Source organism: Schistosoma mansoni, chromosome 3 (genome assembly GCF_000237925.1).
Source record: "Schistosoma mansoni strain Puerto Rico chromosome 3, complete genome".
In the NCBI taxonomy this organism is placed as follows: domain Eukaryota; kingdom Metazoa; phylum Platyhelminthes; class Trematoda; order Strigeidida; family Schistosomatidae; genus Schistosoma; species Schistosoma mansoni.
The window spans coordinates 9,961,813-9,987,367 of record NC_031497.1 but is presented as its reverse complement, the minus strand read 5'-3'; the positions used below and the strand labels follow the sequence as shown (position 1 = coordinate 9,987,367).

Sequence of the window (25,555 nt, the reverse complement as noted above, 5' to 3'; positions counted from 1 at the left end):
TTTTATTTCACACAAAATAATGATGACTTCCATTTGTAGTCACAAAAATCACAAATATTATTATTATGATCCTTTTAAACGGACCAAAAACTGACATTCCAATAATAAACAGAATAACGGACATGTATATGAGAAAATGACGGAAATTAAACATACTTGGATCTGGGGAACATCATGGACACCACTTTGTGTAAGTGGCTGGTCAGTATCTCTTAAACTATTAGGAGCGTATACAACAGAACTTCGTGGACACGCATTCAAGGAACAAGGTAAACTCTTTGATGGATGCTCTTGTCTATAAAGCATTGCTTGGTAAGACGCTCCAGAGTCAGTTAATAGTATTTGGTTATAACTTGGAACAGATGAACTACATTGACACTGATGAAATGCAATAGATCCAACAGCTGAAATGGACGGTTCCAAAGATGTGATTGATGAAATAGGCTGGTGAGATGAGTTGTGTAACGTTAACTGAGTGACTGCAGAATTCAAATGAGAGTTTTCGAGCATCAAACAACGACATACTTGATAGAGCTGAGCTACATTTGTCTCTAAACGTTGAATCCCTATTGGAAAGATAAACATACAATGCTGATGGTCAAAATCATTCCTTCACATATTACAATCAAAGGGTATTACATAATCCAACGTAAAGCTATATAAACTACTAAAAATTTAACCTACTCAGAGTAAACTTTTAGATTTCATGTAGTGACAGCACAGTAACAAAAATTAATCACAAATTTATTGGTAAGCAGAGAAACGAGTACATAAAAAGCATGAAATACTACTGTCAGTTTGATTTTATTAATCTCCAAACACACATCGAAACACTCCTAAAAATATGCATGTTCTTAGTAATGCTAGTAAAAAATATTTCGATTGGATGTATTTTAATACTTTGCTTTTGCTCTAAAATGTGAAAATTAATTAAATAACTATCAGTTATAAGGTAATTGGTTATTTTTTCTTTTCATATGTGAAGCTGACAACCCTTTTTCGATCGTGGTAAAAAAAATTTCAAAAAATACCGTCAGTTCTGACAAGTAGAAAATAGTACTAGTTCTGAAACAAATGTTCACGTAATTGATAAGACGCTGTTTGTATTGATGAATTCGAATTCCTTATCGTACGTCGAAGTGAATAACCGTTAGAGATATACGTTAACCATATAATGGGAACATGAGTGATGAGTAATATGTGAATGGTATTTAAGTCACCACTAGTAATCTAAACAAACAACAAGCCGAAAATAATGCAATGAAGTGGCAAATTCATCATGGATAAATTTTGCTATCGTCAAATGAAGTTCAGTTCATGACACTCTTGAATCAATTTACAACTAAGAATCGACAATGTTTGAAAGCTAGAATATAACAGTACAATAATCATGAAGATTTCAAGGGGGCCTCCTTAAAATGCTACCACGGGATAACTGAAGTAAACATTAAAATGATGGGATAAGTTATAAAAAGACTTTATTAGCAAAGTAACCGAAAACTGGTGCCAAGATGGTTGTCTGTATTTATCTCAGCCAAATAATGGCATAGAAATCATGAACTTCTGATCATTCTCAACAAACTAAGTCAAACCTATAAATATTTGAGGTAAAATATAAGGATGAGACAATGCAGTGATAACGGCTGTGGTGTGTATGCGATAACCTACAATACAGTTTCGGTTAGAATAAAATAGATAATAGAATTTTGTGATTAAAGTAGTTTTGGTAGACAATGATTAACTAAGAAAATTGCATACTAGTGAAATCATGCAATAGGAATTTTTTTTAAATAACTTACGTTCATTGGCTATGGCACCGGACAGATCTGACATTCGACCATCATCAAAGTCATTACAATTTGATGCAACAACTATATGACCCAAAACTCCAGTATTCTGGTTAGTAGAGGCATTAGTATGTTCACCTAATGAATTTTGTTGTGAGTGTAAACGTTGATCAATCAATTTATTTAAACCATCCTGTATTTGAGTATCCCCTGATTTATTTTTGTGGCGAGTTGGAGGAGATGGACTTCGACCAACCTGCGGAAGTGATAATTTATACGGAACATCACCAGTAGAAGAAACATAAACATTATCTAAATTATTTCTGTGAATATCTTTACATTTTCTTGATGCTCTCTTGATAACTGAACATGGTTCACCAGGCATATCCAAAGAACTGGTTGCGACAGAGCTGGTTACACTTTTCGAATGCCCATTGGGAACAGATCGAATAACATTAGAAGCATTATTAACTGCACATACTGAAAGACGTGTACCTGTTGAAATTACAAAGAAAAAATAAAACTTACTAATAGGTTCATTACTTTACTAAAAATGGTCACTACTAAAGAGTAACAAAGAGAAATTTCTTAGTTGTCCACCACTTAAGAAAAACTTTCACATTTACATTTGATGGTTATTCCAAATAATCTGGAAATTCGAATGATAATAGGATGTTGTAATAGTTAAACTAGAATGTACACTGAAGGTTCGTACATGATATTAGTGTTTAATTCAATGAAACTAATCTGGGTTTTTTTCTTTAACTTTAGATATCATCAGACTCGCACTTTTTGTCTATGAGAATTAAATTCACACTGATTTTGACCATACAAAAAATCAACTAGTAATTCGACTTTGCAACAAGAATTTTAGGTAACAGAAATAACTTATATTTGAAGTAATTAATTAAATTGACATATATAGGTAATTATAAACTAACATTTTATTTTCAAGAATAGAATTCTTATGTAAATATGGAAAATATGAGTAAAGAGTTGAATGAATTTGTCACTAAAGGCGTTAAGGGTGAGTGGAGTACAGCTTGTAGGTGTACAACCAATAATGTTTTACAGTTAGGTAACGCAAACGGTTTGACTATTAAATTAAGCTGGAAAAAAACAAACATTTTAAATTGTCATATAAAAACATATAACAATGAAATCCTGGTTCATTATAGATCATTAGGTTGTGGCTATGGTCTTTTATTTAGTAATTCATGTATCAACAACATTAAGATTTTGACCTATTTTAATGTATATGTATCACAGTTAAACGTTACAAGATGACATAAAAAACAGAGCGATATAAATGATTTTAAATGAATATTAAAAACCCTGAAGCATCTTCTCTTCCTATTAAACTTGATAATTATCATATAAGTGAAGATTGGTTATTTTCTAATTGTATTGCTTGTCAATGACTTATATAGTTTCAGAAATCCTTTTAACAGTACTTAGGTAAATCGCATAATATAGAAACACTTATGAAAAACTAATGTATATATATATATATATCACTTCACTCTATCTTTTCGAACCATATTCCTAATGTTTAGTCTTTCTCATTATGATTGCTACTACATAATTTCGACTGCTTTTCCTATTCATCTTGTCCTACTAATGTGGTGTGCAACTTGGGACCATTTACATCTGTCTCAGGTTTTATCCCGATGACGACTGACTTCGTACTATATAACCACATTTTTACTTTACTCCCCCTACACTTCTACAAACGATGGAAGATGGGTGTCAAAGATATTTGCATTAGTTCTTTGCTATGAATATTGAGTGAACTTACAACTACATTTCTCTTCCTTCTATATAAAATTCAGATGTCGAAGTGATACAGTTTAACAAACACTTATTTCGTGAGTGTACAGTAAATTTGTTTGGAATGACAATCCACAGGTAACATTCACATGAAAAAATGTGAGATATATCCGACTAGTAGTCATTATTCGTTGTGAACTAATGATATTAGCTTGTGTCAAGACAAAACAGTACCGTAAATATTGAATGATCTCTAAGAATGTAATAACGCTTTTTAATTATGATGTATATGTTATGAGAAGTGTTAATTAAGTAGCAAAAAAAGAATCAAATAACCCATTTCTTATTGAAACAATCAGTTAGTCAGTCATAATCAACTTGGAGTCTGGTGGTACGAATGTGCGTTAGCCCAACTTGCCATGAGAGATAAAACTAGCAAGATGAACAACAAACGAGCCGAAATAATCAAAGTAGCAACGACAGTAAGATTAAACACTGAAAACATGGTTTGAGGAAATAGAATGAAAATAGTATGTACGAAGGAATATTTGAACGTAAAATATAGAACATAATAAATAGGTGAAGCAATCTACACCACTGTGAACAAGTTTGAGCTATTCCTTGTTAAAATAAATAAACAAAAATATAACTTGGGATTTGTCACAAATCCATCGGTTGACACAGTGAGAAATCAACAGGAAATGCAGAAAACATGAACGATTGTGGGAATCTCAGAGAAAAAGAGAAGAGAGGTGCACATTAGCATAATTTTCAAGACATGGAAAGGTAAAAAAAATGAAAGTTCAAAATAAAACAAACCTCTTTAAATAAAAAGGATAAGCTAATCATCCATATACACATTCAATTTTAAATCCAGTGTTATTTGAACAAACCAACGACATCACTGGTAAATAGTGTACTTTCACGTAATAAGAAGGATTTTCAACAATTCAGATCAGGAAGGGATGCAGTGACCTACTAATTTGACTAAATGATCCAGGATACTCATTGTAAAACAACCTGGCACCCATGATCGTGTAAACTTACACTCAGTGCGGTAGTAACGCAGAATAGTATGAAGACTGGAGAAGACAAACAACTATTTACACCTAAAATTGACTACTCTATCATATGCCTAGGTGTGTTATAGCTAATAAACATGACCTAACAGAGAGAAACTTACTTAAAGGTAAGGAGTCAGAAACACTAACTCCATCTCCTTCGTCACTTGCTTCAGAAGCTTCAGATGAACAAGAAGGGACAGGTGAAGATCCACCCCAAGTTGCTAGAGTTGTTCTATCTTGACTAGTTGCGACAGAAGCACCGCTACAACTGACATGCTGCAATGGTTTTTGAGCGCTAGAATTGGTATTATTGATTCCAGTTGAAGTGATCCGATCATATCGATTCCGTTGTTCTTCTATTTGTATTCGTGCCTCACGCATGTTAACATACAAACGTTCGGTATTATCAATACAGGTCACCTCTGGTTGCTGTACAAACAAATAAAAACGTTTCTAAGATAAACTGAAAACATTTACGCTCAATCCTACAGAAATTCAGATACATTTTAAATTTTTTTAAATAAAAATGGTGCTTTGAATATCTTAAATAAAATGATTAGCTGGATCAAACCATAATCCTACATTAAATAGTGTATCGTTCTGGACAGTAACACTTTTTAACAAACTAAACAAATACAAACAAAGGTCCATCGCCGCGCTCTGTGCTCGGATTCATATGCTGTTTTGCTACTGACTATGGAAAAAAAGATTAAGACTATGAAGAGTTTAGTTTCCAAACTGGAATGATGTTTACAGCATATACATATAATATACTGCTACACTGACAGAAACATGTGAGTGGTAACCTTGGGCTACGTGGAAAATTTATTTATCACTAATAATCCACCCAAACGCGGATCTTGTTTATAGTGGCCTTGAGATAGAACGTGATGTATTTTCGTCCAGTAAACCAGCTTTAATGAAAACATGGTTATCAAGGGAAGTGTATCGGTCAATGCAGACTCCTAAGTTTGGGATTTTGAAATCGCAAAGGTTTTCGAGAAAATTATACTCTCATCCTATACTTATATATATACTACGTGATTTTCTACGAACTTGATATACCTTAGCCTTGCTTTATTTTAGACTTAATTGGTATAGTATACAAACGCAAGTAGTAATTCAATTCTTACAATACATATACTAACAATCATAGAGTACATAGCTTCCAATCATATTTCTCGGACTTGAAACTTTAGATGAAATATTCGTCATATAAACCAAAAAGCAAACACAAACTTGATCTAAAATTTTCAGAATTAGTGTGTTGAGGCACTATACAAGTTAGTAAAGAAACTGAAAACTATTTCCCATAAAAAGTACAAGTCAGTAAGAATAATTATTCAACTTCATACCATATATCCGTGAAGTCATAAGCATGCTACTATTTAGGATTATTCGGAAATTTTCTTAACAATAAATAATTCATGATATCATCTCAACATTGCCTATTTCAAATGAGAACCTAATATATAATGACAATTTAGGAAAACACCGAAAATGGGTACCTGAAAAGTTACAGAATCAGCTTTGGTTGATAAATCCGAAGATAATGATACATTTTCAGCAGGTTTTGTATTAACTAGATCATCAGAGTCATCTTTATAAATTTCAAATCTTGTCCGAGGTGAACTGGCTTCTGGAAGAATGGACTGCGAAACAGAAGTGACTCGCTTATTGTCTAACGTCTCTTGTGGTAGAGTGGCAATGTTTGAATTATTTATATCTCTTGGACCTTGTAGAACCGGTGTAAATTCAGCGATTTTAGCTTCAGCCTTGCGAAGAAGTTCAAGTTGAGTTTTTAATTCATTCAACTCACGTTTTTTAGCTTCCAAACTAGAAAGTATATCAGGTGATACACTGACTGATTCATTATTACTAGGAGTAAAAATATAGTTTTTACAATTAATTGTCAGTTTGTGTTGTGTTATTTAAGCTTTAAATATTTATCATTATTATTTAATATAATAGCTTCCTTTATAGTTCTAAAAACTGCACTGAAAAACATTGTAAAAAGGAAAATTAAATCTTGCAACATCAGAGAATATGTTTATGTTACCGTTCATTTCCATTTTCCAGCTCATCAGTTTGAGTTGATTCGACTAAGTTGCCAGAAGTATCACGAGTATCAAATGATGCTCTACTGGCAGCTAAATTAATAAGACAAATAAAAAAGAAATTAATTATCATAAAATTACAAGTAGCTTGATTTTTTCTGAACAGATAAACAATAGATAACCCATCAATGGTATTGGAAAATGTTTGTGTAATACCTTGAATTGACTGTAAGGTAAGGAACGTAAACTATTGGATGGTAACCCAGTAGTCGGCGAGACTATAATTTATGGACAAGCCAATCAGAAGCGACTCAAGGTCACGGCGCCAATTCCAGTACATGATGCTCATGTACGATCGGTTTAAAGCAGAGTGTAGAGACGTGATAATTGAGCGGCTACAACAAATGGAATTACTAAGAAGTTCCTTGTTATGTCCCGATAAGGATAATGAATGGTAACTTTGGGATCTATTTATGAACCAATACTATGCATATATTTTTTGTCGTATAATTGCTAAATAATTAAATTATTCATATTCATATCCCTCTTATTGTAAGCTTTATTTTGGCCCATAGTCTATTATCATACGACTTACCATTCATGAATTACACCCAGTCTAGTAATTACTGTTCCCCCTATACACAGTCACATTTGGCTAAATCTTGTACATATGTTATTTTCTACTTTATGGTACGATGTGGTCTGTTTGATTGGTATATAACCTCGGTATGTTTGAAGTACAATGATTTATACCTCAGAGGCTGTTATTGGTGTTCTGGACTTAACTGGCTGGGCTAGGCAGCAGCAGGACTGATAAGTACTCAAGACTGCTCATATGGCTTTTGTGTATTATTGGTCCGATCGATAATTCGCTGCTCTCTGATTGGCGGTCTTATCACGATTGAACGTTAACAAGGCATCCACTCGGCCACACGTTATAACATTCCTTTATTTGTGATTGCGGTAATCAAACGACTGCTGGACCTTGTTGTGTTTCGATTTGATTTATGTTGGAGGAAGAAGTCTGTTAAAACAAGAACGTTTTTCGCTCGATCCAGATTAAGACTAAGGCAAATTATGATAACTGTTGCGAACTGGATAATAAAAGCACCAGTAACACCAGCTACAACATTTGCAGATGTTACTGAAGCTTCGGCTGTTCAGTGGTATGAACAATAAAAATGACAAGCTTACACGAGTCGTTTGGGTGAGTCGGGAGAATCGTTCAAACAGACGAAACAGTAGTCAGAGAACGACAATTCAGCAGAGGATGTAATGTTAAGGAAGACTGGGTAAGTAGCACTTACATATATATACCTCATAGGTCCTTGGACTGACTTGGAATATACAACAGGTCATCTCAAAAGGGACACTTCCAACGGGTTAGAAACTGATAGGAAACAACGATAATACCAATTATACGGGAATATGTGCAGCCGGGCAATACAATATATACAGATGATTGGAGAGCGTACAGATGCCTACAGACTTAGTTATGTGCATCATGTCGTTATCCACAAGCGCCATTTTGTGGACTCAACAACCAGAGTGCACACTAATAATATTGAAGCTATGTGGTCGAGGATGAGAGAGTTTTCGCGACCTTATCATGGCTCCAGAGGTCAACTATTATGGGGCCATACGGATGAGTTCTTCTACCGTATGTGTTACGATTTTAGAACCTCCGAACCTCTTTCTAACCTTGACAAGTTTTTGAACCATGTAGAACAAATGTATCCACTTTAATTCTTTGGTTTTGGATAATATATTTTCACTCTGTAGTGACTGTTTTCCGATTCGTTCGAAGATCGTCCATAAATTATAGTCTCGTCCAGTAGTCTAAAAGTTAATTCCTTGTCGCAAGACCTAAAGATCCCGGGTCAGATCCCCAGTGAGCTGGGGATGTGCACTAATGAGGAGCCCCACACTAGGACGAAGAAGCTGTCCAGTGCTTCCTGGTTTTTAATTGTTGTATAACTGATTTCAGTTCGTGATGTAAACTACGAACGTTCCTTACATTAATAATGACCTTTTTATTTTGTTGACTAGAAGGTTACCTGCTTTAAGTGATGCCAAACGTCCAGCTAGTTCATCTCGTTGTTGTAGTAATTTTGCGATTTCTTCTTTTTCTTGAGCTGTACGCTGTTGTAATGCTATTAAATAAGCCTTCTGATTTAAAAATTCAGGATCAACATCTTCAACGTGTTCATCATTAATTTGTTTGCTTGTATCTGGCAAAACAAAAAAGGACAATTACTTATTACTACTAGAAATTATTCTGAATATTTATTATTATCATACTAAAAGAAGTGCCATACATGTGATACCGCTTAAATATCAATATTCCACTCTATTTATATGACTTAGAAATAAGAGATAAAGGTCTTACTTAGTTCTATATTGCTGTCTTTTACAGTAACAGAACCAGTTGAATTGACAGGCAAAGTTGAATTATTTTCATCATCACTATGGTCTACATCCTGTAGCGTTCCATTTGCCTTTAAAAAAAAGAAGAGTAGATTTTAAAGAACGGATGGATATAATTTTGCTGTTCCTTGAATCAGATTATAGTGTCTCTGTAGTATACAGTAAGAACAACAGAATGTATAACATTGCTTAGAAACTTTGCAAGACACTTGTTTATGAAACAATCACAAAGAATGAAAAATCTCAACCAATGAACTATGAGAATAATGTGGGTATTTATCAATGGCTTTTTAGTCTACGTGTTATATATATGCATGGATAATGAAGACAACCTAAAGACGGTAAGCTAAAAATTATCTTTTTCGAAAAAACAACATACAATACAGTTTGAGTAAGCTCTGTTTTTCACAATTTTCTACGTTGTACTGAATATCTATGGAAAACTCAACATGACACAAGAATACTGCTTGTATGAGAGTAGAGATTTGGTGGCAAACTATACTTGAAGACCATTTGTATAATATTCAGTTTACATTTTAATGGATAAGACCTAGTAAGAAAGTTGCCGATGTATTTCATCGTTTATATGAATATTTACTCGATCTACAGTTTATAATCAATCTATCAAACATCTGTGAATTCCAGATGTAAAAATATGTCCAAAATAACGCATACTTATATTGACACTGATAAGCCTCCAAATGCCCTTGTACGGTCGAGGGTGGGAAGAGTCAGCCCTATCACGAAATGCCCTCACACGGACACATGAATACAACCACTACCAAGAAAGTCCTACTAACTTCCTTCTCGTGGCGGGGGTGTTTACGAAATTGAAAGGACGAAACGCGAATGTCCGGCGCTTTAATCGGGTTGATGGACACGGAAAGTCCACCTAGGGGAGTTGAAAAACCATGATTCCAAACCAATGGTGTACATGGGCTTTAGGATCCCGAAGGAACAAATGGCGTATGAACCAATCTTTGGTCACCGGCTACCATGGGACTGCATCTCCTGACGTTGCTCCACTGCCTTGTGGACTAGACCTTTAGGTAGAAGGCTCCGGGTGTGGCCCCCTAAGAAAACCACCTGCTTCAGTTTGGGAACCCGTTTAGTACCATGGTCCACATATAAATCAAGTGACTTGTGTGGCGCACATATATTTGGTGCCTCTTTGTACCAATATTTATGTGTTCAAAACAAATATATTCCTATAAAAGCCGATGAGGACACAGTTATGATACTAGGGTCAATAATATTATTAAGCTGTTTAAATAGAAATGTTTAGGGAGTTGGAATGCTCATTCCACGTTCTGTTTTTGACTCTGAAATGACAACAAATATTTACATTCGCAAATGAGGACTAATAAGCGTTAGATGTTATAGGGTTAATTTTTAAAAAGTGTAGTGCCTGTTAACATAATCTTCAGAAATAAAACGGTCATGCCATAAGTATTTAGCTGTAATATCACTTTGTGTAGATAAAACAAGGCGAGTATGTCAAATGAATATAACAATAAACTGAATTTTATGAAATAATAATAAAATTATGAATGATAATAAGAAACATATAAAAACGAAAAAAAGCTAAATTCTTACTAGTTGTTGTTCAATAGTAGCCTTGACAAGATGATGAATCGTGTAAAAGCATTCTTTGGTTGAATCAAAATTACGGCTAAGACTGTTGAGAAATTCATGAAAACTTGAAAGCTAAAATTGTAAGATGATAATCTTTGATAAGGTATATACATAAGCCAAAATAAAGCATTGAATTCATGCTTTGAACAGGATAATAAAGGGAAAAAAATCAAACTAGGAACAAAGTTTACAACAACACAATAGTACATTTATCAAAATAGAAATGATGGAAAAATATATGAATGAACGTCAAACACACTAGTAAACACTGCAAGAAAAACAATCAATACACTTACCTGAACTTTGCGCAATTCAGGAGGGAGTTGAGGTTCACTATGAAGTGACTGAAAAATAAACAAATTTTCATGCAGAAAATGTAGCACATCCGTTTAGAAATCAAAACATGTATACACATGTTTAATATAATATTGGTACGAGAAATAATATCTCAAGATCACAGATGGATTATTGATTTCAGTCGGACACGTGTGCATAATCCCTTTGATCAGAGATTACTTTTGGTATTTGTCACGGAAGAATGGGCAACTCGTGAGATAGTTGTGAACGAGTGTTAAAAGAACCACAATATTGGGTGGTTTCAAACAACTAAATGGTGTGTTTTTTACTTACGAAAGTCCAAAAGTACTTCAAAATCACATGATAAATTGTGTCTAAACTGACTTGATGCATATTTTAGTTATTCTTAAAGAGTAAAATATTATTCACAAACAAAAATAAAAGCAAACATATCAAAATATCAGTTTTGAATGGACAGAATATACATTAAGGATAAAATGTATCATATTACAACAGCTTACATCATAACTTTCTTTCAGTGAATTAAAACTAATCTGAAGCTCAGAGAATCGTTTCGAAATATCTCCCAGCAACTTTGTAGATTCACCAAGATTCTAGTGAAGCGAATAAAATAAATTTTAACATAAGATACACACGTTCTTATCAATATTAGCATTTCAAAATGTTATTTTATCAAATTTGCCTGAGTACTAAATGCATATATATATATATATATATATATATAGAGAGAGAGAGAGAGAACAAGGAATAGGTTTAGATTGAATCAATCTTTATAATCATCAATTAAACCAGTTAAAATTGGATATTGGAACATTATTGTACAGGAAACAGAATAATCTATGTAAATTTACTTCTACTGAATTTTTAGCAATAATTGCGAGATACATACCTTATTCTTACAGTTGGCCATGAGAAAACAATATGATAAAACTGAAAAAAGGAAGTAGTGATGACATACCAACAAGACAGTTAGCTAAAAGGAGAATTATGGGTAGATTAATGAATAACAATAAATCAACGAAAGTCAAAGAAGAATCTGGCACAAATATGGATCAATCCAAGTTACTACACCGCATCAACACAATAAGGTGAAAGTAATAAGATGGAACGTAGAGGAGTAGGAATAATAGACGTATCAACAATATGAGGAAAGGATAAATATGACTCGAAAAATAAGGAATTCGTGGAATAAAAGTCAGTCGTGACATAGAACCTGGTACATATGTACATCAATTCGAATTCCCATACCCATTAACACAGGGAGATGAATTTGTTAGGGCAAATCCTAGAGCAGTGGAAATAATAACAGTGTCAGTGGTAATAAAAAAGATTAGGCGTCGAACAAACGATTTAAGAAAATACAAATTAATGAAATAGGAAAAGTATGTGGCATTTAGAAGTATAGAATCGGAGGGGGGGAAACGAAGAATGGATGCACCTGAACCATTCCAAGTGATTTTGAGCCATGTCACTCAAAGTCTCCAACTACTGGTTACGATGACGCGAACCCCAACCAGGTAGTCTACATCTGCCAACATGGTTTAGTCCAATTGTCAATGAATCCATCGACTGACGACATTTCGCTTTATAAATTTTTAGGTTTCACAACTGCGTTGTCAAGACACATGAGGTATGAAACTTCACGAAGTCTTATACTAGTAGTTATAAAATAAATTAGTCGCGTGATATGCTTAGAAATTTTTATTTAACTAAATAGTACAAAATCTATATCTACTGAACTAAACATCTAGGTAACTTTTCTTTAGATACCAAGATGACTTCATTCAGAGTTGAATCCTTATTGTACAAAACGTAATAAAGAATAAATAACGATAAAAGACAATCATCCCACAAATCCATATTTTCTCGAACTATATGCCTAACCTTTTCTGCTGCCACTACTACCGTTACCATATTTGTTCTATAATTTGCCATGACTATTCCATCTCGTTGTGCTAGTGTGGCAACCTGAAAAGATACATACATGTCCCAGGTTCTACGTTACGTGTGACTAACTGACTGATTAACATAACGATGTCAACTCAAACGACTTACTGCTCTCCTTGTTATTAATACAAGTCGTTTAACCATCTCATCAAATCTTTCTGATTCTTCAATCAATTTCTGTAGTTCAGACAGATGCACCTAAATCACAAAAAAGTATGAAATTTAAACGTAAAATCAGCACTTCAAGGTTTCAATACGATTTAAAAAGACTATACATAAAACTATTCCATTTATTATATGGCTTAAATTCATGATCTCTGGACAAAAGTAGAAATTGATGCCAGTGTAGCTCATTTATTAAGTACATGACTATCTACTCAATACTTTGTATGAGGTTTAGTGATTCTACGACCGCTCAGACTGAAGTATATGGAGCAGAGTGAACTTGCGATTTATTGGTCCAGAACCCAGTGTTTTACCAATGCTGTAAATAAGAGAATATAGAAACTTCCCATCACTAAACAAGTGTATAAAAGTAAGAAAACATTCTTTCCGAATACTTAACCCGAAAGTTACTCAAAATAAAAATTAGTGATCATTTGACATGAGACAAACTTACATCGAATTGGGTAGATAAATCTGTCGACTCTTCACAATCTAGAGGTTTCAACAATAGCTTAGTGTTAAGGGTTGATAGTTTATCGTTTCCTTGGGTAGTGTCCCCTGGTTCTTGCTTTGGTTTAAAGTTGCGTGAACAATTAACACTACAAGGAACCCGATCAGCATCTTTTTGACAACCTTGGTTGTTTCCGTTGGACAGTAAGGACTCAAATTTGGAAAGCAGTGTTGACGCTGAATTTGAAAACATTACATTTGCTCGAGTATCACTGGAAGACCCACCGGGTGCTACAGATAAACCAGAATCCTACAGAAAGCAGAAATACCCTTCAGTAAAGAAACGTGAATCAAATACTAAAACACAATAATGAATTATCAGAAGTATCTACATAACTGAAATTCCACTTTAATTTAAGACAAACATGGGTGTGGAGATTATGAGCCCAAACTTACTGCGAACAAGCCTTATTTGAAGGCACAACTTCATTTGTAAGCGAACACGAAATTTTACTTGTTTCTACCATCCACTTAAAAACCCACCATCAGGTGACCTACAATGCGAATCACCTATATATCAACCACCAGGAGATATAAATAGATAGGCAAACTATGGCCTGTGAGGTAAGTTACAACTATGAGTAAAAATGGACAAAAGTTATATTATTTGAGATTATTTTAGGGGAACTTGCCACTTTTTATTAGAATCTTAGAAAAGTATGTGAAACCAAACTTAATCCAGTGTCTAAACAACTTGAGAAGCTTAAATACCATCATTTCCCAACATTGTTATACAAGGCGACTGACAAGAATCAGTTTAGGAATACAGTCGGCAGGATTTAGTACTCATTAATAAGTTTTCATGCTTTGAAGATTTTAAAGCATTTGAATAACAGTTTGACTTGGCGACCTTTACACTTTTTGATACAGGCGGCTAATTACAATCTTCAGAAGAAACTAATAGACCTCCAGACTGACGGGACGCTATGAACACACGATATTTACTGAATTAACAAGGGACTTTAATAAAAATGTCTGCCTACATCCAAGATCGAGAATTTTCAAACTTTCAGGAGAAACAAACAGTTTTAATCCGACCTATAATATATTTTAAACAAAAGATTATTAGAATACTCTGTCTTCATAATTTACAAGAAACGAAGTAAATCCAACTGCTTTATTGACAACTTCAAACTTGGATGCCAATAACCCCAAAGCAGTAGAAACAGTAAATAGTAGTGACTCTCACTTATCTAAATGAATAAGAACCATAATTGTAGTGAAAATGAGCACAGTGAGAAGTACAAACTCAATGTTTAACTGGCAGACCACATGGGAACGCGAAATAGTTGTGAAAGCATCATTTTGAACTTGGTAGTCTTGAAACTTAGACTAAGTGTTGTGGAATTTCCAACTGAGGCATTTGTAAAACGGTGCTTTATACAAATGATAACTACAGAGAAACTGTCGATGAGACTATTTCCGAGGCGAAATCAAAGCTTTGTTTGATAAGCACCTGATAAATACAAACAAATATAGTGATCTTCGAGTTTAGTTTTTTGCACCCTTGTATGTGGAAAATCAATAAGGCTAGGGAACGTACTGAATTCGATGTACCAAAAAATTAGAAAGAGCTGACAATATAAACACAATTCAGCAATCACTACTTAAAAACATGACGGCAAACATTGAAATGTATGTACATGGTCGATATATTTTGCTAATAATTGGTTAGTAAACCTAAAATTCTCATATTCACCTGTATACTCGTCGCTGTTTGATCAAGGAGAGACTGAATTCTGTCTTGTTGCTCCTTAAGTGTCCTCAATTGTAACTTTACATCTTTCACCTGAATCACCAGAAGTCACTTAAAAATGTAACAAACCTCGCTCTTCCTGTTGTGAAGTTGATAGTTTTCTAATCTACTGATTAGATCCTCAAAACGAACTATGAACGCATCATTATTCTGAACAAATGATTTTAGTTTCCAAATACCTCAGTGGTTGGAAGGGAGCGAAGAACGTTAAGCATTAACCTTCCTTCTGCAATACTTGACTGGATTTCCTCCAGTCGGTAACCGAGTCCACTGCTGTCTTCAGCCATCTATGATTTGCACCTTTACGTACGAAACTATTGGTGAAGATACTTGATGAGTAAAACTACAGGCCTTCAGAAAAGATATAACATCTGTAAACAAAGAATAATTAACAATGTATCATGAGTTATGTAACTTGGTTGCGACAATCAGGAAGTCGGATATAAAAGTAACTCCAACTCAGTGAACACAGAATGCTTAGGGGTAAAATCAGTACTTCCATTACATTTACTTAGTTATAAAAAAGCATGTCATAAATGAGTATTGGTCGGATTTTTTTAAGTATATACCAGTGAGTACTTGCTACTAACTAATGACAGACTTGTCGTTTTGCCAATCTGGACTTTCCAGTACACTAGAACTCCCTCTTCCTCCTTGTCAAAGGATTTTGACTATCAAGTAGTTTGGGCTTAATAACCTTGTTGATAAAATCTGAAAAAATTCAATGAGACAGATTTGTAACCCCTTCCCCCCGAAAAAAAGTGATCCCATAAACCTTGAGGTTAGTGTTCTTCGGTCAACTTATGCTTATTAACGACCTGGAGCGTAGCTTCACACATATGATCACTACTGTGCATTTACCAAGCTTACTCCATATACCTAAACAATTCAGAACCATGGATGAAACTTATCCATCCACTTTTTCTAACGCAATTTCAGCCTCTAGTCTTACTAATTCACCAACCTCCATCTCCTATTTTATCGACTTTCATACATAACCAATTAGATCTATTTCCATTCCCCTCTCGATTACACATCACTGCAACACTGTCCCATCGTGTTACACAACGTGTTTTCAAGAAATTGATCTTTACCCAATTTCTATATTCTCGACTACTACTCAAGTTACATATAAATATCCAAGTAGTCTTTCCAGTTTTTTAAAAAATGTTTTTTGTTCATTTGTTACTAAATTGTCACTTTTATCCGAAATCGGTTGACATTGTGGAAAAGCAGATATTCGCAGTTTTATAGCCCTGAAAGTGAATTTGCCTAAAATAGAGACAAACAATAATTAAATGTGGTGAATCTCGAAATTAGATAGAAATTAGCAGTAGGGGACTTCATGTGATATGAGCCTAGACCGACTACAGTGGTATTGGAACACTCACCGTTGTGCTTTCACGAATCATAAACATAATATCACGCTTACTTTACAGTACCTTGATCTGTCCTTATTTAACTTACTATTTCCTCGTCGTCTTCATTTATCCACTGACGCAGTCACAAAAATGCCAGTATCCATATTATGTTCCCGGGGAAAAGAGCAATCTTTATCAGACTAAGCTGTCACCAAAGTACTAATGGAAATGCTTGACCACCCATCATCCAATTGTGTACTCAGGTTTTCGCTCTGAGTGTTTTTACTCTCAAAACAAAGGACTTAAAGCATAAACTTTAGCTGTGCACAGTTTCACTTAATGAATTTCGATTAAAAGTGGTATTTTGAGTGGTCTACATTGTGGTTAAAATAAAGTCTACTCAGTAAATCCAAAGTAATCGGATGGATCTCAGACGGGTATTACGAGATCAGATCCAAAATACAACCTATTTTAGTCAACCTTCAGATATCATCCTTAAGAAGGAGGTTCAATATTAACAATTATTAAGAGTGGGATACTCATGAAAGCGCACAACCTACAACTGCAAGATAGACGACAGACGGATGGTAACTTCTATTAAAGGTTCGGCGTAGCAAAAAACTGAAGATCGAACGCAACACCCAAAGTAGTATTAAAGTTCAGGGCTCGTTACTAGGCAGAATGCAAAAAATAGGAACAGACAAAACACTGCCACTCACCTTTCGAAACCGCGCGCCTGAGGTTGCTCGATTCAGTCGGTCTTCAGTCTTCAGTTATAAGGATAGTAGGCTGGTGGACCTGTGTCAATCCTAACAGTTTGCCTTCCAGTGAAGGTCCAGATTCTGCGGGAAAGTGTTAGCTGGCGGGGCTGATACTACTTATTCGAGTAAGGTGTTCTAGTCATTGACCACTCGATGAGCAAAACGGAACTGTGGTGTTTATATGAACCAATGATTTCTTTGTATTGATGACTGTTTTAATTTTGAATTCCAAATACAGTACATTCGTCCGTGCTCATCCAAAACTTCTTGATTAAATTGCGTTGTTGCTGGGATTACTATAAATCAAATACTCTTAAACATCACAGGAACCCCACCTTAAGTTCATTAGATCGCGTTTTGTGAGCCTTCTTGCTGTGATCTCGGAGATTATTAGTGCTGGAGGGAGCAAAATTATAGAACATATTAACACCCAAATCGTAATTATAGATACGAAATGCCAATATAAGGTCACTCCGCGACAATGGGAAAAGGTTTAGGCGTTTTAAGCTCTCATCATAAGGTAGTTTAGAGAGACCTGTAGTGACCTACTTTTATGACGAGAACGCGATTGGTATAATGGGAACAATTATTATTATAACCAATTTTACCAGTTATTATTTTATTGTACTTGTTTTTTTAACTGTACCAAACGCACTTTTCCTTCCGTGTGACCTTGCACGAGCTTGCTTACGCTCGACAGTTCAGCCTCTAGACTTTGGCACGTCTCTGTATTCTTTCGATACCACGAGATCGCTAACAAATATGTCTCATTGAAACCATTAACAGCCTTCTGGGTTTCGAGCTACCGAGGGATTCAAATCGATACCTGGCACATAATCTTCATGTAATGGTGGTCATAGTCAATCGCGACTCGACATCATCTACAGACCCCTCACTAATCTTTTTCCCACACGCTGAACACGCTCAAGTGAGTTATACCCTTAATCAGACATGGGCCAGCTGCTTGGGCACAGTACTCCAAGTGTGCTCTAACATAAGTAAGATATAAAATTCGAAACATCTCGTCAAAGCATTTGAATGCTCAGCTAAGTGACCATAACGCACAAAACACTTTGACAGCTGCTACGTTGCAATGAGTAGTTGTTTTCTAGTCGTGACTTATTATTACTCCTAAGTCTTTCTGTTCCTGAATGCATGGAAGAGATGTACCGTCAATAAAATACTGGTAACTATTACCGTGTCCGATGTGCATGAGCACACTCTCCCTAGAAGCAACTTATAAGCCCCAATATTGAACTCATCTAAGTAATTCGTCTAGGTCAACTTGGAGATCAAAATGATCAGCCTCAATTGTTACTGTTCTCCAGATTTTGATGTCATCCTCAAACAATAATGTCGATTACTTAAGTAAGTAGATAAGAAAAATAGGGGACCTAAGAACTTACAGAGGTTGTAGTCTAACTAGTATCTATGTATAATGATAAGGAACTGCTAATACCACGAGTGGTGACCTGTACATCTAAAAGTGATATTAAAAACGAAAATGTGTTGATACGTTTCACCATGCACCGTGATGCTGCATGGAGATCGCTATGATGAACTGGCTTCTCATCCTGTTGTTACAAAGTAGATCTAAATATTTGCATCATCGAATGTAGTTGATCAAGCCACTCATAGTCGTAATGGTTTCCGTAGGTAGGAAGTTGATATATTTTGAGTTAATGTGGTTGAATTTTTCCCGGGTAGTAAGTCCACTAGAACCGGCTATTATCACGTTACAGTATAGTCCCTTAGTTGATTATTTTGCAGACACAGTGAATAAGGTAGGATGGTGAAAAAAGCTAAGTTTTTGCAGTCCGGGTGGAAGTATAATTGTGGTGTAATATATGTGAAAATGAGAGAGTGAAAAGAAGTCTTTTGTGATATGACGATGGGACGCAGTGCGTAACGGAAAGAAATCACTGAAAATCCCTCATCAGTATTTCGTCGGACAGTACTGTTATTTGTTATTTTGTTCCCTTTGTCTTATATTTTAACCTTCAATTGGGTCTCTTTTTAACCACATATCATGTTCCTCAATCTTTCTTGTCATAGCTTCTGTTATTTGATCTTGGTTAAAGATTCACCTTTTATTACTTAATTTGCTGTCACATGTCGTCTGACCATTTATAATGTCATATTTAACCAAACTGAATGTCACTGTGCGGTTCAGTGTATGACTGATAACCTCTGACTGTCTGCTTGGGGACGTTGCTGGAGCCCATACAGATAGATATCTAATCGCATCTCACAGGGAATAATTTTTTGATTCCCAGGTATTGAACTCTTGTTTATTAACTATTCCTTTTGTTGGTTAGCACGTTGTTTTTTGTTAGAGAAGAACTTGGTTGTATAGCACAGGCTGTACCGTTTGATGTATTTTGTACTTTTGATATAGTATGTTCTCTTTCTCAAATCAAAACTGTTCAAATTGAACACAGAGTTTGTGTTTTGATATAATTTAATACGAGTCGCTGAAAAATGCTTTGTACGCTTCGTACAGATGAACATAATCTGGCTTAATCGAATAAATTTGGGTACGTTAGTTCTGCGTTCAAACCAAATGTTAATATTTTGGCCGTCACACAGTGATTATATTTAGGAATTATTCCACTCTTTTATCCAGTATATATTGACAAGATCAACAGTCTGTATATACCCAGAGCACTAATAACCTACTTAATCAGTTTATTGTGTAAACAGAGATTATGTTGTGTAATAAACCTTCTAGATATATGACTCAGCCCAAAAGTAAGTAATCGATTTTCAATTATTCTCAATATTATGGTTGTTGTCTTGTCTATTGTCGTGTAGATCACTAAAGTAGATCATCTGTATCGAATTACTAAGGGCCCGCTCGAGTAAGGCGGGAATAATGTGACCAACTAGCTAACGTCAGAGTCACATCTCACAGCCAGTACCTAACGTGGACTATCTCTCCATGGTATCCAGGCTCAAGGGTTGCTTTGATAATCGTACATCGCAAACGACGTTATTACAAAAATATATTAGTAAGATTAGGTACGAAGAACAGATTGCAACCATTGCTGCATGGGCCAGTCCATGGAGTGCAAATAACAGATGTGCGTTAATTGTTCTTGATCTTGAAGAGGACCACTGAACTGTTCGATATTCAGTGACACGACATCCAGATGACTTGGGTAAGGCCCGGTGACATTTCACTGGTCCTACAGTCGTAACAACCTGTTAAGTCGGTCCCAAGTACAGTCAAATCTTATCATAAAGGCTTAAATCTCCTCAGAAACGAAAACCGCTCGTATACTTTCTACCAACTCGACTTTACTCATGACCTTCGCCTTCTAACTGATTGTCACGTTGACTACACTTTTCGACAATCGTTGCAAGATAGACCTGTTAATACTTCAGACTGTTTGTCAGTGAAACCTTTACCGATGAGATGTCCAGATCTCATTAGAGCAACTCGTAGATACTTTGGGTGTACACTCAGTGCTATACGGAAAGGTTGGAATGTTAATCTGAAACGTGGATTTCCTGTCTGTTATTCGAAGCCCGATGAGTTATCTACTACTCCTGATGGTATTTTGTGTCTAAATGATCGTGTTGTTATTCCCCCTTCATTACGTAAATCTGTCCTTGACGATCTTCATTGTGAACATTTAGGTGTTGAGAAAATGAAGTCATTGACAAGGCTCACATGTTGGTGACCAGAGATAAATTCAGATATATGTCGTACAGCAAACAATTGTGAAAAATGTAGTAAGCTGAAAAGTCAGATTTCGAAGTGGACTCCATGGCCAGTATCGTCTGAGGCCTGGCAGAGAATTCATGCTGACTGTGTTTGGGCCATTTCTTGGTAATCACTAAGCATTTGTAGTCAATGATTCTTTTTCGAGGTAGATTGAAGTTTTGCCACAACTTCACCAAATTCTGACTTCATAATCCAAGCATAAAGAAATGTATTTAGTTGAGATGGGGTACTCATGGTGTTAGTGACTGATAACGGTTCTCATTTTGCTGCGGATGCAGTCTCTAGTTTGTTGAATGGTATAGAGTGCGGACATCTGTTTACTGCTCCCAGGTACCCTTGTTCTGATGGTCAGACAGAAAATTTTGTCATGACATTGAAAATTGCTATTGATTCTATTGCTGCGAGTTAGACGGGGATGTTGTGACCAACAGCTAAAGTCAAATTTACACCTCGAGGTCAGCACCCAACGTGGATCACTTCTTCGTTGCATCAAGTTACTGCGGAAGCTTTGAAGATCGTACAACACAAGGGACGTTATCACAGAAATATATTGGTTATAGTAGGTACAAGTGGAAGTGTGAGCACTACCGCATGGGCCAGTCCATTGCGTACCATTAATTGATGAGCGTCGGTTGCCCGTGACTCACGGGGATGAGTGACCTGTCCGATATTCAGCGATCCAGCCGCCGGGTGATTTGGCCAGGACTCCGTGATATTTCACTGACCCTACAAGGTGTTTGGAGTCTACAGAAGTTATATATTATAGTGAAAATGATCTTTGGCCAGCCACGGGGATTGTGGTGAAGAATTTTGGGAAATCCACAGTTCGAATATTAGATGTAAATGACTTAGGTATACACAACCGAAATGCTGATCAAATACAATTACGGAAACCAGGTAAGTTTGTCCCAATTTCGGTTGTCAATTCCAACACTTATGAATACATTCTACATCATACAGAGACTTTATCCGATACACTATCGGACAGACACCGGATTAACTTCAGAAGATGACCTACAATCGATTACCAACACCTAGACTCCAGTTTAAGCTGTAACGGTGTCACGGTATTGAAAATCATTACATGCGACTTTGCTAATGCGAGTTTGTTTTTCTTATTGCAGGGAATCAAAGAGCAAACGCGCTGGAAGAAAACCAAGCCTTACGCGATCTGAATCTGCAGAACAACGAGTAAAACTATTTCGTAATAAGTTTTTCCTTTTGTACTCGAACCGTGTCTGTTGTGCCAGTATACCGCGTTCTTACTTCAGAGGCGCATACCGGTCCTGACATTTGTGTTTTTTTTCAGATCGCTCCTGCTTTCAAATGAACGTCAGTATATAACGTGCTACAGCGGATGTGATGTTTGTATGAACTAACGATTCCTTCGTACTGGATGATTGCCCCATTTTGAATTCCAAATACAATACGTTCGTTCCTGCTTATCTAGTACTTCTCTGTTATATTGCGTTATTTCTGAGATTCCTAGTTTTTACTATAGTTCAAGTACTTTTAACTATAACACTGGCATCGCGATAGAGCCTGCGATGGAACAGTTGGACATTCATTCATCTGCTGAAGCTCTTGGGGATTATTTTGAAAGGTTTGATATATTGAGTATGACCAAGAAAGATGTAAAGGGTGAAAAAATTGTGGCACATTTTCCTACACTCATCGGTAAAGAAGTTTACAGTTTATTAGAGACTTCGGCATATCCATTTTGGAAAGTTCAGGAGGCTAAGTGATCTGTATTGGTCCTAGTGATAGTGGTCTCTCAGCTGAACCAACTTTCTTTTGAGAGTGTCGACAGATGGAATTTCAGTCACTTTTTGAGGTGATAAATTCATTTCGGTTATGATTCGGTATAAAAGTCGATAGTCAGCTGACACGTAATTTCAGAGGGTTCAAATGGTTGTGGATGGAATAGAAGAAGCTTTCGCTTAACAGGCTTCTGTGTCTAGTCACCAATACCTCCAGGCAGGAACTTAGATTTAGAGTGTCCTCGTATATTCCCTGTTTTGAAAAACAAGAAAAGTGAGGGTTTCGTGCCTATGGGTAACCCTCGTGTTATTGATAGAAGAAACCAGAGAAGTAGTGAATAGGTCTTTATTTAGATCTTCGCGCAGTCACACTGGAGCGTGGGATTATCTGTTCAGACAAACAAAGGCTCTCAACAATCAATATAAGATAATAGGGAATACAACGCTTACAAAAAGTAAGGAAGTGAATGAATATTTGAACAAAACTGTTTTAGCATATGCTTGGTTGTTTGGGGTCAACTCTTAACCAACCAACCTGAGCTGTTACAAGGGCATATCAGGTGCAAATTTATCACTAAGTAATTTGAAAACTGTGATTGAGCCGTCTTTAGTTTTTCTATATGACAATGGAAATAGATTTGGTTTAACCAGTCGAGCATCATAAGGGAGCTTTGTTATTCTGGGAATCAGCTTAGTTGCGGTTCTCTGAACATTTTCCAAAAGCTCACTATCTCCTTCTAATTAAGGACTAGCCACTTAGATGCGGTACTCAAGTTTGGGACGATCGACTACTGTCCGTAAGGTAAAAAGGTTTTGACGTCGGTATGGCTAAAGGCCCAACTTGTTAACCATATGGCTCTAAAACCTTGGGAGGCTATCTCACGGCAGTGTGCAGTAGTTTTCAAGTGTTGACTAACGATAACTCCTATGTCATTGTGTGTCTGGACAACAGGTAGTTCACGGTTATTCCCCGTGTATGTATCTATACCTTCATGACCAATATGCATCACAATGCATTTGAAAGCATTAATAGGCAATTGCCAATTTTGATACCACTCAGATAATTTCTCCAGGTCATTTTGAACCTTTGAACTATCACATTTACTTTTTATCGTTATCCATATATTGACATCGTCAGGATGTGACAAAACCGATTATGATAGATGAATAGGAAGGTCATTTACTTATAGGAGGAATAACACTAGCTCAAAACTACACCCTGAGACACTCCGTCAAGCACGGTTTACCAATTAGACAACTTGGAGTTCACCCGTACTCCTTGTTGACGTCCAAATGGAAAGTCTTTTATCCACATAAACAAAATGTCTCTAACTGCGATATTAGTTAAGTTATATAACAGTCAGTTGTAAGGAACTTTGTCAAAAGCTTTGTTGAAGCCAATGTAGGCTACATCATAGATAACATTTTATCTTTAAGAGGTCACCAATTTTCACGAGCTACTAATATGTTAGTGAGACATGAATAACCTATTCTGAGGCCATTTTACTCTTCATAAAGAATCTGGTTTCCGTCGAGATACTCGAAAAGCTCCTTCCGAATAATCTTTTATGAAATTTTAACAATGAAGCTGGTTAGGCTTAGAGGTTGATAGTTATCATGCTTATGTCTCGCCCCCGTTTTGGAGATATGACTAAAGTCTTCCTCCATTCTTTCGGTGATCGATCCCAGGCTACAGATAGTTAAAAGCATAGTTTGGAGGAATTTGTGGTCAAATTTGCTAGTTCCTTTAGTAACCTAGGATTCATTCCATTGGGTCCAATGAATTAGCCTATATCAAACACATTTAGCAGACTAAAGACATAAAGTTCGTTAATTATCAGTGTGTGTGTGGGAGTTGTATGAACTGAAGGGGTGTCTCTACGATACATGCATACCTGAACTTTACCATAGTCGTCCTCTACTAATGATCTAGTACTACTGTCTACCAATAATGCTAGAATATTTCCTCTTCTCTTAGTCCATTGGTTTATGTAAAAATATAAATGTCTGAGACATCCTATAGATCCCTCAACAAGTTTTATTTCGTACAACCTTCCAAACTCGAAAAGGGTAGAGGCACAAATATTTCGAGCTTCTCGATATTGAGATTTCGATCACAGTAGAGAGTTTCTCGGACCCCTTAGCGTAGTCCCAGGGATGTGTAGTGCAGTGACTTTCATGTACAAATTTTCCAAGCCATTTTACTGGGGAACTCTGACCCTGTTGGCCAATCTGCTGAATGCATAGTACCTTGTATATTTGCTCTCCAGACGTTTGATCTGCGATGGGCTGACATATGCTCGTTATTGACAGCTATGTGGAAACCAAACATTAGAACTGCATGGTCACTTTTTCCTAGGAGTGGCATATAATGGAGGTTTGTGATGTCATCTACATAATGGGTCGATGTGAGATCTGATAAGGATGACTCGCAGTCCGGGTTTTACCTAGTTGCTTCTCTCACATATTTAACTACGCCACATATGATCACCTCATCAATTAGTTTC

The 25,555-nt window shown here is 35.9% G+C and overlaps 1 protein-coding gene across 1 annotated transcript in view; it reads right to left on the bottom strand.

Moving 5' to 3' along the window:
• Positions 1–15,723, bottom strand: part of Smp_129520 (hypothetical protein) — a gene marked incomplete at both ends in the record, with an annotated part of 49,158 nt that extends 33,435 nt beyond the window's left edge. Inside the window, 15 exons of the mRNA XM_018799161.1 lie at positions 157–566; positions 1,800–2,282; positions 4,741–5,050; positions 6,130–6,499; positions 6,681–6,771; positions 8,736–8,909; positions 9,068–9,176; positions 10,702–10,812; positions 11,037–11,084; positions 11,559–11,651; positions 13,114–13,203; positions 13,625–13,930; positions 15,380–15,469; positions 15,506–15,586; positions 15,616–15,723. Coding sequence (XP_018650977.1) covers positions 157–566; positions 1,800–2,282; positions 4,741–5,050; positions 6,130–6,499; positions 6,681–6,771; positions 8,736–8,909; positions 9,068–9,176; positions 10,702–10,812; positions 11,037–11,084; positions 11,559–11,651; positions 13,114–13,203; positions 13,625–13,930; positions 15,380–15,469; positions 15,506–15,586; positions 15,616–15,723 — 2,874 coding nt within the window. The remainder of the gene's footprint in view (positions 1–156; positions 567–1,799; positions 2,283–4,740; positions 5,051–6,129; positions 6,500–6,680; positions 6,772–8,735; positions 8,910–9,067; positions 9,177–10,701; positions 10,813–11,036; positions 11,085–11,558; positions 11,652–13,113; positions 13,204–13,624; positions 13,931–15,379; positions 15,470–15,505; positions 15,587–15,615) is intronic.
• Positions 15,724–25,555: the final 9,832 nt, after the last annotated feature.